The 14,332-nt window shown below is 42.4% G+C and overlaps 1 protein-coding gene across 2 annotated transcripts in view; it reads right to left on the reverse strand.

Moving 5' to 3' along the window:
• Positions 1 to 14,332, reverse strand: part of ADH5 (alcohol dehydrogenase 5 (class III), chi polypeptide) — a 51,302-nt gene that overhangs the window by 909 nt on the left and 36,061 nt on the right. The window contains exons 1-7 of one of the 2 annotated variants that reach the window (XM_045536865.1): positions 11,594 to 11,672; positions 8,851 to 8,952; positions 6,993 to 7,134; positions 6,414 to 6,501; positions 3,523 to 3,742; positions 3,109 to 3,369; positions 1,643 to 1,778 (exon numbers count right to left, since the gene is read on the reverse strand). In XM_045536865.1, the coding sequence (XP_045392821.1) occupies positions 1,643 to 1,778; positions 3,109 to 3,369; positions 3,523 to 3,742; positions 6,414 to 6,501; positions 6,993 to 7,134; positions 8,851 to 8,952; positions 11,594 to 11,605 (961 nt within the window). In that variant the 5' untranslated portion in view covers positions 11,606 to 11,672. Of the gene's footprint in view, positions 1 to 1,642; positions 1,779 to 3,108; positions 3,370 to 3,522; positions 3,743 to 6,413; positions 6,502 to 6,992; positions 7,135 to 8,850; positions 8,953 to 11,593; positions 11,673 to 14,332 lie in introns of those variants that run through there. The other variant, XM_045536864.1, reaches the window with a different exon arrangement.

The following is a 14,332-nucleotide window of genomic DNA, read 5'->3' on the forward strand; positions in this document are numbered from 1 at the left end:
AATCATGATATTCAAAGAATAAAGAAGTTGATGTAACATAGGACTTTATTTCCTTGGTTTTAAATTCCACAATGAAATAGGGATGGCATCTCAGAATAGAAAACTATGATCTTGGAAAAGCAGAAATCTTTAGCTAAATGGTAAGCTTTTAAACAAAATTAGATGCTTCAATTCCTAACTGTATCTAAAGATGCAATAAATCATCTGTAGGAAGACTTCCCACCTTTTAAGAATGCTTTGGACCGTATTTCAAACCTCTTTGGAGCCTTTTCCAAATCTCATTCCTTATGTCCCCTACCAATTATATTCTCCCCCAAAATTGTGGGGATTTTTTTTCTTTCTTCTTTAAAGCCACCCCTATTCTGTGGAGAAAGACTGCAATCATCTTTGTATCATATTTTAGCAATGTCCTAATGCTCCAGCTACTTTCCTAACCAGCCTGTGCTAGAATGAGGCTATCTTTAGAGGCTGCTGACAAGACCCCCAGCTCAGAATGCCCTTTCGGATACAGCGGGGACCCTGAGACGTGCCCCTGAGGAACATACATGGGTTAATACGTCTGCTCTGGTGTACTCGGCTGTGGCATCCATCTAGAGCTCTGCAGAGCAGATGTAGTCAGGCTGACAGTTTCTAAGGCAAATTTTGTAGTGTAAGGAAGGACATCTTTAGCCAAACCCCTCATTTTAGCATACTTTCCAAATCTTTTCTTTTGGCCATCAAAAAAGCTGGCATAATATGAGGTAGGGATCATCACAGATAGCTTGTTCAACATACATCAGTCAACACTCATGCTATGTGATTTTTTTTTTCTTAAGAAGATGGCAAGATACAAACGCAGTTTTAAAAAGCCTATAAAAACTTTAGATTTCATTCATTCACAACCGCTGGGATACTCAAACATGCTCTGATGTCTTCTCTCTTCTCCAGCTGAGTGGCCACAAAAAAGACAGAGACTGCTCCCAGCAACCCCAAACCACCAAGCACTTTTAGGATCAGTACAAGGGAAAAACGATCAGTCTAGTGCTTTTTGATTTTGTTATACGGTTTTGTCTAATTTAATATTATCAGCTTAAGACTCAGTGTTGGTTACTGCTCAAATCAGGACTATTCAGGCAAAGTTGTGGTCACATCCAGTGATCACTGTACTTTCTGATAAAAATAAGTGACAATGCGACAACCCACTGAAGTCCACAACATGACACACACCGTGGCAGTGCTTCTCCCCTGCTCTACCCCCAGCTACTTCCTCTTTAACAGAATATGGTTTGTTTGTTTGTTTGTTTAAAAAGAGCATATAACAAGTAACCAAGTGCTTCGGGAGAAACTGAGCACCTCACTATCAGCCCCAGGGGTGACAGTGAACGCGGCTGGGCCCAGTGCAGTGAGTGGTGTTTACAACTAATCGATCACAACCAGTTACAGATTCCTTTGTTCCTTCTCCACTCCCACTGCTTCACTTGACCAGCCAAAAAAAAAAAAAAAAACTGAAACCCTTGTATTAAATGACCTTGCATGAAACAACTTGTAATGACAAGGTGGCCCACGGAGATTTTTGTTAATATAAAAAAATTAGGCAGGGATTCGAACTCTGCCAATGGAAATAACAAAAGAGAAAAAGTGCTCATCTCATCCTGCCCGTTACCTCCAAAGGCAGTGCCTTTCCAGGTGCGGCCTGTAACCAGCTGGAACGGTCGAGTGGATATTTCTTCACCTGAAGCAGCTACTCCAACCACCACACTGGTGCCCCAGCCTTTGTGGCAGGCCTCCAGCGCCGCTCTCTGCAAGCACAGAGACACGGCCGATCTCAGAAGCCAGCGCACTTTGCTGACACGCACTGCTGACCCAGAAACTGCTACTGGGGGAAGAGGGGTGTTGGCACAGTTTTTTTTTTTTTTTTTAAAAAAAGGAAGAGAAAGACCAAACTTAATAGTAAGTTGAATTTTTGTCAAACAATGACATTTTAATAGATATTCTAGAAAGTTAACCTTGCTAAATATGAACTCAAACTGAAAAACTTTAAAGCTGTTATTTACTTTCTATTTTTAAAAGGAAATTGTAGCTCAAAATTCTAAAGACTTTAATTAAAGAAAGCAGGCAGGAGAAGTAACAGTAATACTTTCACTGAGTGTCTACTTAGTGCCAAGTGAGTGTTGTTGCTACAGGTTGAGCATGGCTTATCTGAAATGCTTGGGACCAGCAGTGGTCCCAATTTTCAGACTTGGAACATTTGCATCATCCTTACCGGTTGAGCAATTCTAATCTGAAAACCCCAAATCTGAAATGTCTCAATGAGCATATCCTTTGAGTGCCATGCTAGTGCTCACAAAATTTCAGATTCTGGAGCATTTTGTATTTTGTAGTTTGGGATTAGCGATGTGCAACCTGTGCCTGCATGTTACAGATGAGGAAACTGAGGATCAGAGAAGCTGTCTGCTCAAGGTCACCGATTAAGTGCAAGTGTATCTCCTTCAAAAGCCCATGCTGTCTACAACTGCATTATTCTTTCAGTTTAACGAGAAATAAGTATTTAGCATTTACCATGCGTTAAAAGGCAAAGAAACATCTTTTTTCATCTTTCTCTAGCTGTTCCTAGATCATTTCTCATGTTTAGTTCAAATAGCTTTATTTATTTATTTATTTTTTGGAGACAAAGTCTCACTCTGTTGCCCAGACTAGAGTGCCGTGGTGTCAGCCTAGCTCACAGCAACCTCAAACTTCTGGGCTCAAGCGATCCTCCTGCCTCAGCCTCCTGAGTAGCTGGGACGACAGGCATGCACCACCATGCCCGGCTCATTTTTTATATATGTATTTTTAGTTCTCCAGATAATTTCTTTCAATTTGTTAGTAGAGACGGGGTCTCGCTCTTGCTCAGGCTTTTCTCAAACTCCTGACCTTGAGAGATCCTCCCGCCTCAGCCTCCCAGAGTGCTAGGATTACAGGTGTGAGCCACCACGCCCAGCCTCAAATAGTTATTTTTCCCTTCTTCCATTAGAATTCCCATCAAAAGAGACTTTTCCTTTGCCAAAACAATTTTTAATCTGAAAGAAACTGTACTTTTTAAAAAAGCAGGCCCACAAACAAAAACGCAGTGAAGCCCAACATACTCACCATGACCTTCACGTTGCCAATACACTCAAAGGAATAGTCCACGCCTCCGTCAGTCATCTCAACCAGCACTTCCTGGATGGGTTTACTGAAGTCCTGGGGGTTGATACATTCAGATGCTCCAAACTCTTTGGCCTTTGCAAATTTATCTTTATTGATGTCCACGCCAATGATCCGGGATGCACCGGCCACTTTACAGCCCATGATCACGGCCAATCCAACTCCTCCCAGGCCGAAGACGGCACAAGTAGAGCCAGGCTCCACCTAAGGGTAAAGACAGTCAGTCCGTAAGGTGCTTATCACCCCAGGGTCAAGGGGATCACTAGGTTTCACACAGATGGGCCAATGTCACTACGCCAGGACAGCGCTGCTGAACGCAATTAGAAGGCAGAAGCTAAACACAGGCCAACCTCTTACCTTGGCAGTGTTCACAGCGGCGCCATAACCAGTTGAAATGCCGCAGCCCAGGAGGCAGACTTTATCCAAAGGTGCTAAGGGATCTATTTTAGCAACAGAGATATCAGCCACAACTGTGTATTCAGAAAACGTGCTGGTTCCCATGTAATGTAGAATTGTCTTTCCTTTGCAAGTAAATCTGCTGGTACCATCTGGCATTAATCCTTTCCCTTGAGTGACTCTGAAGAATACAGCAAAGGAAAAAGGCAAGGTGGAATCAGGTTTCTAAAAACCCATAGGAAAAAGACATCAGTTTTTAAAATAATGACCAGTAAGTATTCAGAAAAGTATGCTAAGACCGAAAGTCTAATTTCTAATGTATGCATCAGTAATTTAACACCTTTCACCGATGCCTCATGAGGAAACTTGTAAGGGATTTATAATCTTACCCATCTTTTCCAACATTCAACATCCCTTTGGATCTTATCATCAGAATACTGAACCCTTTTTAAGAGGCACAACTTATGCATCAGATGAGATTATTTTAAATTCCATCATAAAACTCTGTGAGCAAATATAACTTCATAAAGGATAAAGCCAAAACCATAACCTATAGAAGCAGAGATTACAAGCAATTTCCAGATAAGCTGATGAAAACAGATGGCCAAACTGGCTAGTTCAGATCTTTCAGGAAGCATTTTTCAGAACTGTAACAGTCCTCAAGGATTCAAGTTAAATTTCTTCATTTTGTTTGCCTGTGTAGTTGGTTGCAGCAACAGAAAAATTAAAAAAAAAAAAAACCCAGAAAATGCAGAAATGGGACCAATAAAAACAGATAGGTGACATAACATTTTGCTTGGGAGTACAGGTCCAGTGTCAGACCACTTGGATTCAAATCCTGTGTGATCTTGGGCAAGTGAATTAGCCTCTGTGCCTTAATATTCTCACTAGAAGATGGCAAGAAACAACAGTATCTTCCTTGACAATCAAATGCGACATTATGGAAGGCATTAGCATTATGTCCTGTGCAGAGTGTTTAGTAAATATCTGTTATTTTTCATAAAATAAACACTATAATTCGATATACATTCTTAACGATAGCCTTTGGAATGTCTGTATGAATAAATACACAGATGAAGAGAAAACGGACTGCCTCTAGATTCAAGAGAAAATACATATCCTTTGAGAGAAAAACAAAAATATGACCAGAAAAAAAGAACAGGTCACAAAGCTCCACCAAAAACAACAGTTACGTTCTTTCTTTCTTTGAGACACGGTCTCACTCTGTCTCCCAGGCTGGACTGCAATGGCGAGATGATGGCTTGCTACAGTCTCAAACTCCCGTACTCAAGCAGTCCTCCTGCCTCAGCCTCCCAAAGTGCTGGGATTACAGGTGACAGCGGCTGTGCCTGGTCAACTGTTACATCTGAGAGCAATTTAAGTTCGTTTTGCCCTCCTGAATGTGAGAAGTCACTCTGTTCTAGAGGCATTTCTTGAATAAAAGGTGATGCAGGATGCATTTTACGCTTTGAAAGAACTTCTTCCTCCAAACGGTTACAGATGATCACAAAAAGCTCATCACCATTAGTATACTTGATGTGTCCCCAATTTTTTCAGACTGTTTCAAATTCTCTTTCAAAATTTCTAGGTATTTTTTGGTTCTAGCATTACAAAAAGTAACTGGATTAACACTATAAAATCAATGGAATTTCATTTTCCAAATATATAAACTGGTTTTGTCAATGGTGTTAGAAAACAAATGCAAGAACAAGGGATCTCCCATACGATGCCGGGGGAAGTGCAAACTGGTACAATCCCATTGGAGAGCTTTGGATATAAATCCTACGACTTGGCAATTGCAATCCCTGCAAGATACCAAGAGAAAGCAGTGCTTATCTCCATTAAAAGGGATACATAAGAATGTTCCTAGCAGCATTAATCATAACAGCCCCAAACTAGCAGCATTTATCATAAGAGCCCCAAACTGGGAGCAATCCAAATGTTCTGCAGCAGGAGAATGGAGAAACCGCAGTATTTGGAATGGAGTAGGACAGAACCACAAAAAAGAACTACCAGTGCACATGCGACCTGGATGCACCTCACAGATGTCATGATGAAAGAACCCTGACACCAGAGCACACGCTGCACAACTCTCCTCACACAGAGGTCTACAGTGAAAGGAATCAGAGTAGTGCTTTCCCCGGGGGAGGCAGGTGTGGACTTGGAAGGGACATGAGGGACTTTGTGGGGTACTGGCAGGGTTCATTATCTTGATCCGGTGACAGTACCAACCATCAGGGGTGTACATACATAAGCATTCACTGGGCTGTACACCTAAGATCTGGACACCCGTAAGAGCTTTACCATATGCAGGCTGTACCTCAAAAAACAAAACAAAAAAAGGAAACAAACCCAAGAGCATCTTAAATTGCCTCAAAGAGGTGATTCTTTCGGCGGTGTTACCTTTCTACAATAAAAATAACTACCTTTTCTGCATCAAGGGGTCAGGTTACCTCTTGTAGTCTTCCTAATAACCTTATGAGGTAAGGTTTATTACTTTGATTTAATGAACAATAAAATGGGTCATAAAAAGGATTTCATTTAACCTGACAAGCATGTCTTTCCTTCCTACATAGTTTGCCTAATTCAGCCCAGTGTTCTGGAAAGAGAATGGGTCCAGAAAATTCTGTTTTACAAGTTAGTAACTAGTAATACTGGGCAAACCTGTAATTTCTGAGCCTTAATTTTCTCATGTATGAAAATGGGAATACTAGTAGCAGTGATAGTGAGGCTGCCATAAAGATGGAATGAAATAATTGATATAAAATGCACTCTATAAACTCCCACACAATCACTTATTATCGCCATAACTATGACCTCTTGTTTTACGAATAATATAGAGAGATACTAACCTTATCTTCTGGCAAAGGTTCGTTTTAGGATTCAGACAAAATTTGCATTCTCCACACTGTGGGATATAAAGTGGGATGACGGTATCACCTGGGAAAGAAATGCAAAGACATGCTGAAGAGGTGGTATCTGTTTCTAAATGAACACACCAGCCCTTGCAAATTCTCACTCCTGTCAACTGATGTGGCTTTGCGACTTCGAGTCAACTTCAAGTCTTAGAACTCTGACCATGCTAAAAGTATGTTTCAAATTTTCACCTAAATGAAACTCTTAAAACATAACTGGAGAACAAGGTCACCTGCTTCAAAATCCTGACTCACTGATGCATCTCTAAAAATTCTTGCTTAATTTGCCAAAATTGGCTTTGAACTGTATTCATATAGTGTCAGATGAACACTAGTCTGCAAAAACAGAGAGAAAAAATACTCAAATATTTCTGTTTCCCAGATGAGGAAAACAATCAATCTTCACAACCAAGTCAGGTGATAACCTGCTCATAAATAATGTGTAATTTATCAGAAAAATTATTTCCTTACAGGAATAAGCCAAAATCAAATAGGCATTCCAAATATTCCTCTTACCTGCTTTCAGCTTAGTAACTCCTTCACCAACACTTTCCACAATTCCAGCGCCTTCGTGTCCCAAAATCACTGGGAAACACCCCTCAGGATCAGCCCCACTCAGCGTATAGGCATCGGTGTGACACACTGCAGTGGCAAGGATCTGCCAGGACATTAAAACAATGAGCGTTTAAGTGTGTATGCATGCAATTCAGAGTGAGGTGAAGGTCAAAGGAAAGGCATTTTACTTTAATATCATATTTTATTGATTCTAAGTTACATTTCTTTCTTATTTTAACCTCCTTAAAATCAGCCTGTGCCTGCGATCCATGCCATCTTAACTGCAGTCGGCAGCACATTTGTAGGAGTATGTAGGGGAGATGGCATTCACATACAATGAAACGTGGCGCCTCTATTTTCCTTTTCATTGCATGTGAGCAAGGGAGGGTAAACAAGGTGATTTTATGGGCACTGTGCCCTCAGGTGCGAAGCGGAACATTACCTGAGTGCAAAACAGGCGGAAGTCATCTCATTGCTGGCTTCCCCCTCATGACTGCCGGGAACTGTGATTTTAAAAAGGTATTGACTATTTCCGAAATATGCCAGTCTGCTTGAGTCTGGGCCAAAAATCAGAACTTTTAGCAGAACCCACTCTGTTTTGCAGGAACTGCACACAATTTCTACTTAAATAAGCCCTTTATCCCTCTCTCTCTGGCTTTCAAGTATCATATCTTTCCAAACTATCAAAAGGGCAGAAAGGCAAAATCTGGAGTGTTTGTGTTCACGCTTCTCTGCTTCGGGCCTATTTTCTTGCTTAGAATGTAACATTCCTTGCTGTCTGTGGCAGTTTTCCAGGGAAGATGGCTGAACCCTGTGCCCCGTACAGCTCATCTTAGTACAGCCAGGACAAACATTTACTTCTTCAGTGGCAAGGTCACATTCAGCTTAATTTCTGACCTTGGAGAAAAACAAACTATTATTTAACAATTCAGATTCCTGGGTCTGGGTTGTAAAGGACCTTAGAAAGCTGATTGGTCCCAGGCTGCCCCCCCTGGTAGGTGTGATCCTTGGTAGCACGAGCCAGTATGTGTGGTGTGTGTCTGCAGGTGGGATGGGGGCACGTTCACTCAAAGCCACAGCAAAATAGAGCTCTGACTCTTCCTAGAACGTGACGTTTTCCTAGAACATCAGTTGTAACAGTCACTACCATAAAGCATTAATTTTATATCAACACAAGTAGAGAGCAGAATGCTAAAAACATGAAGTTTCATAAATGTCAGAGCTTCAAAGGTATCTCCAGCTGGCTGCCTTGTGTAATCTGGCTCTCTCCAGGAGTAACTTCATTCTACAGTGGAGGTTGAGAAGCACTGGAACAACGAATCCCCCGACCCTGGGCCTCACCTCCCAGGGTCAGTATATTGCCAGGCTCTCTAAGCAAGGAGATTTCACTTGCTTGTTGTTTCAGTCAATCAGGAACCTCTTCCCAAATCTTATTTGAAGTCCCTTCTAACAAAACTGAAGACCATTTCTTCTTTTTTTTTCTAACCTGTTACTACATTTCAAGTTTTGGGATCAGCACAAAGAGGAGCATCCTACAAAGTCACCTGACATTCAAACTACGGAACATAAATCACAGTAAACCACGGATCCATGGGTACGGCTGCTCAGCCCCAGATCAAAGCTGAAGAGATGGAGAGGGGCGCGGCAAAGGTGAGAGGGATGAGAGGAGGATGTTGTGATTCTTAGGCCAGATGGCTTTCAATACCTTCTCCTTGACAACGTGGCTTGGGATTTAGCCTCTGCAGACCTCAGATCTACTCACCTATCCAGAGACCTACCTGTAAGTCTTTTTGTTCCAGTGCCTTAAACGTGTCATTACCTTAATGCGAACTTCATGAGCCTTTGGGGGTGCCACCTCTACCTCCTCTATGGAGAGAGGCTTTCCAGCCTCCCAGGCAACCGCAGCCTTACACTTGATAACCTGAAATGGGAAAAAACAGAGAGTAAGCTGTTCATTCCCCTTAGCTAATAAATATTTAATAGTCAATTCAGATACTGATGAATGCCAATCTTACAAAGTAAATCACAGATTCACAAAGAAACATACACCTCTAAGTGATATGGAAAGTGGTTTTGAGAGGTCATGTAAACCGTATACATTAACAAAAGATTTAATTGAGATGATCACCTGGTCAGATATAAAAGACTGTTCTGGTTAAAAAGTTTTATGCATCAAATATTTAATGACCCTCTACAATGTGTAAGCAAGAGCAGGTTAAGAACACAGGTTCCACGAGAATCGGGTTCAGCAGGCCTGGCATGGGGCTCAAGGAATCTGTATGTGTAATATGTGGCCTCTGAAATTCTTGCTGATGTTGGTTTAAATAGCACCAGTTTTTAACACTGCAGGGTAGGAAGGAGGATAAGTAGTATCAGAATGGGGGTACGTAACTATATCCACCCCTTATGTTAATACAGGAGCCACTTGCCACTTGCCACTATTGATCACTTAGAAAATGGCCAGTATGACCTGATATATGCTGTACATGTAAAATATTCTTGGATTTTGAAGACTTAGTATCAAAAAAGTAAAAATATCTCATTAATTGTATTTTTTAAAATATTGCTTACATGTTGAAATAGTATTTTGAATACATTGGATCAAACACATATACTGTTAAAATTAATCTCATGTTCCTTTTTGTGGCTACTGAAAAATTTAAAATTACATATCTGATTCATATACCTGCAGCATAGAGCTGCTTTAGAGATTATAGTCAGTACCTTCCTCTATTACCAGGGAACGAAGTGTCTTGAGGAAGGTTCTGACCAGTTTACATAATACTTACAAAACTTGTTGACAGAATAAAGGCTGCAAACCACTGGGTTTTTAGGAGATAGGCTTGAAAGTCAGTAGTTACAAAGAGTGTAACTTAGAGACAGGCACAAAGTGATATAGAATGCAGAAAGTGGGGAAAGAGTGTAACTCTGCTGGTTTTGGTGAAGCATTATTTTTAATCAGGATTAAAAGGATGAGGAAGAGATAGTTACAAATGGTGACAAAACACCTACATCTAGGGTAACTGTGAGGAGTGAATGGGAATGAACATGAAGTCTCTAACACAGACATTGAAACAATGTAGCTTTGCAAAACTAAGTAGTTATTGGTAGCACTAGAACAAGGAGTTGAAGAAAAGGAGAAGTGAACTATATAGAGAGAGTGGCCTATGTCAATTGGTGACCCTGGAAATTATGGCTTTAAAGATTTAATTGTAGATATTAAATCTGACAGAACAAAGAATTCAGAAACTGCACTAGAATCTTTTTCACCTCAATGAACCACAAAGCTCAAAGCAAAATCTCAAAGGTCGGATTCAGAATACAAACAATGAAGTTATGCAACCACTGAAAGCAATAAGAATAAATAATTCATTCAGATTCAAAGTCTGATGCCCCTCCAAGGGAGCTTAACCCTTTCCTTGCCCTGACAAGTCCAAGCAAAAGAAAGCGCCACTGTAAATCTGCCAGAAAACGGCCCTATCTCAACATTTGAACTCTCACAGGAATTATACTTTTTCACCTTCTCTGCATAAAGGTAACACGAAAATAAGGAAAAACAACTGCCAATTTAAGTCTGAAACACTGATTAGAGTTTATCATTTCTTTCTTTTTGTTCAGACAGGGACTGCCTCTGCCCCACAAGCTGTGCAAGCATAGCTCACTGCATCCCCAGCTCCTGGCTCAGGGGATCCTCCTGCCTCAGCCTGAGCAGCTGGGACTTCAGGGACGTGCCGCCATGTCCTGCTATTGTCATTTCTTTGGAACGCCAACGTTTACGGTCCTGTATCTTCCTGGAAAATGTCTAAAGTTTGGAAAGCACTAAAACAATCAGCAACTTTAGACTGATTGTCATGTCATTCGTACGTTTCTGTTTTTACTGTCTAATGCGTATTTCAGAAACTCGTCACACAGGAACAGAGCTGAGTCGCAGTCCCTAGGTGCCTATCTCTGGTGTGACCGTCACGCACAACCAATCTCTTCAGCCTCAGTTTCTGGTAAGACGGGGACAACAGCTGGCAGAGGTGTTACGGGAGGATATAAATCTCTTGGGGCCGAAGTGCTCAAAAATGTCACTGAAAAGGACCTAAGCGTCTTCCCCAAATACACTCGTTGGTGGCCCAGTAATTAGTCATAGGCTCCGTTATGAATTACAATTATGAATTACAGTAATTACAATTGTGAAACACAAGCAACAACTTAGACGCACGGGCCGTGGCAGCAGCTCCAAGTTTGCAAGCTGCAAATACGACCCCGAGCAAGCTACCTAATTTCGCCTGAGGAGCAACGCGTGGCCGCCCCTAAGCCATTTCCACAGGGACAGCGACCCGGGCAGCCCCAGCCCCCGGCCCGGTCTCCCCACCCGACCCGGCTCCGCGCGTCCCACACGCCGCGAAGCAAAGCTTCCTTCTCGCGCTCTCTCAGGCTGCGCGCGCCGGGCCCGGCCTCAGCTCGGGTAGCGGATGCCGTGCGGGGCGGAGTCTCCCGCGGCCCGGGGGCCCCGGCCCGCTTCTGCCCGCGCCGTCCCTCCCCCGGCCTCAGGGCCCACGCGCGGCGCGCGCTACCTGGCTCGCCATGTCCGCGGGTTCGAGTCGACGCAGAGAAGCGCGGTCGCCGGGCGGGCCCTGTGGGGACGCGGCGTGGGCGGCGGGGCCTACGTGTGTCCTCAGCGTGGGGGCGTGGGGGCGGGGCCTGCGTGCGTCCTCAGCGTCTGGGCGTGGGGGCGGGGCCTGCGTGCGACCTCAGCGAGGGGGCGTGTGGGCGGGGCCTGCGTGCGTCCTCAGCGAGGGGGCGTGTGGGCGGGGCCTGCGTGCGTCCTCAGCGAGGGGGCGTGTGGGCGGGGCCTGCGTGCGTCCTCAGCGCCTGGGCGTGGGGGCGTGCGCCTGTCGTCAGCGAGGGGGCGTGGGGGCGTGGGGGCGTGGGGGCCCCAGCTTTTTATATTATTTTATTTTATTTTACTTCATTTTATTTTACTTTATTTTACTTTACTTGATTTTATTTATTTAATTTAATGTATTTTATTTTATTTTACTTTATTTTATTTTATTTTACTTTATTTTATTTTATTTATTTTACTTTATTTTATTTTATTTTATTTTATTTTATTTTATTATTTATTTTTTTTGTGGAGGTCTCACTGTGTTGACCAGGCTGGTCTCAAACTTCTGGCCTCAGGCGATCTTCCCTAGCTTGGCCTTCCAAAGTGCTGCGATTACAGGCCCAAGCCAGAACCATTTGAAAGGAAGTTACCAACCTCATGAAAACTACCTCTAACTTTTTTAGCAAGTATGTGCTAAGAACAAGGACATTCTCCTACCTGTTCCCATCCATCCCCAAGAAAATGTTTAGTTTGCAGGTGACAATCATACTTCTCATAAGACAGTCAGAAAGCCTGTCTGTTTTCCCTGTAATACAGGATTCATTTAATGAGGTTAGTAAATTCTGCCTTTCCTAATTCAAAGCGTGCGTTGCAGGAGGCCTGCTATCTCTAAGGCTGTGAAAAGAGAGGAAAATGGTTGTGCCCTTTAGAACCCTTAGAGTCCTGTAGAAAATGGGGAGTCAGATGAAATAATACACGTGGGCCGGGCGCGGTGGCTCACGCCTGTAATCCTAGCACTCTGGGAGGCCGAGGTGGGTGGATCGCTCAAGGTCAGGAGTTCGAGACCAGCCTGAGCAAGAGCGAGACCCCATCTCTACTAAAAATAGAAAGAAATTATCTGGCCAATTAAAATATATATAGCAAAAATTAGCTGGGCACGGTGGCGCATGCCTGTAGTCCCAGCTACTCGGGAGGCTGAGGCAGTAGGATCGCTTAAGCCCAGGAGTTTGAGGTTGCTGTCAGCTAGGCTGATGCCACGGCACTCACTCTAGCCCGGGCAAAAAAGCGAGACTCTGTCTCAAAAAAAAAAAAAAAAAAAAAAAGAAATAATACACGTGAAAATACTCTTTAAAATGTCAACTGTGATATAAATGAAAGTTGCTCTTATTCTCTCTGAATTCCTCTTTTCAAGAAAATAGGATCTGGGAGATGGAAAAACATTAAAAACGAAACACCAGAGGGCGCTGTAGTAGTATTTTGAAACTATCACAATCTAAGATGTTTGAAGACAGTGAATATATCTTACAACTGCATTTTTTCCCCATATCAGAGGACTCCACTATGACTGTATTGCCTTACAAATTCAAGTATTGTGCGCCCTATTAATTACCATTCTTACATATCTGTAATCATTTCAGACCAAAAACAGTTTGTTTTTTTTCTTTTCCATAGACCCATGTATTGTATATTGGAGAATACAATTTTTTTTTCTGAAAATTTAATGATCTTTAATACTCAGAAGGTCCGTTGCTTATGTGCCTGGAACAGATTTCAATGTTTGAACTAGAGCATTGTGGGAGGAGCAGAGGTCATTCTGAGGAAATTCTTTAGAACAACGTAAAGTAGATTGTCCATCAAACTTTTAAAGTAACATTTTTTTCCTTTGAAGAGGTCGAGTTCCATTCCAGATTTGTTTCAGTGGCTTGACGCCCTTGAGACAGTGCAACTTGTGTCGCCCCCTGTCTTTCTTTTTTTTTTTTTTTCCGGCAGGTGAGTTGTTACACACTCCTTAGCAGATTCCGACTTCCATGGCCACCATCCTGCTGCCCCTTGTCTTTCAAAAAGCAATGTTCTTTAAGTGAAGAATGAGTGTGAGAACACTCAGGAAAAGTCAGCAACTGTCAGTAGTTTGCAGGTTTTTGTTTCATATCTTTGAAGTGTAGGTCTTAAGTGGGAGTTTTTGCCAATTGCATTATTGCCATATAGTTTTTGTTGTCTCTGGAGTAGCCTATAAAGATTCAGCGTTCATTCCTCATTTTGAAAGAGAGATATTTGGGTAACTTAGGCATTTCATGTACATTTTGAATAATGATACTAGAATTATGTTTACTAGGAGTTTCAAGTAAGTGCATGCTGAGAGCAGAAGCCTCTGCTGCTGAAAAACTGATCAAGGATAAGCTGTAAACTCCCTCACTCTGGGGTTTCATTGATTTGATAAATAATCCTCACAACATTGTTAAGAACAATCAGACGTGTTTCTATTTTGTGTGTGTGTGTGTGTTTGTGTGTGTTTTGGTTTGTTTTTGTTTTTTCGAATCACAGAACCACGCATGGAAATTAGAAGACCGAGAGAGGCAGGGACACTCCCTGCAGGAGGAATTGCTGAGAGAGGGAGAGAGAGAAACTGAGACTACTGGATCACAACTTGGCGTAAACATTAATGATCATAACGACTATTCTGAGTTATTAAGATAACATTTGGCAT

This window comes from Lemur catta, chromosome 24 (genome assembly GCF_020740605.2).
Source record: "Lemur catta isolate mLemCat1 chromosome 24, mLemCat1.pri, whole genome shotgun sequence".
Classification (NCBI taxonomy): Eukaryota; Metazoa; Chordata; class Mammalia; order Primates; family Lemuridae; genus Lemur; species Lemur catta.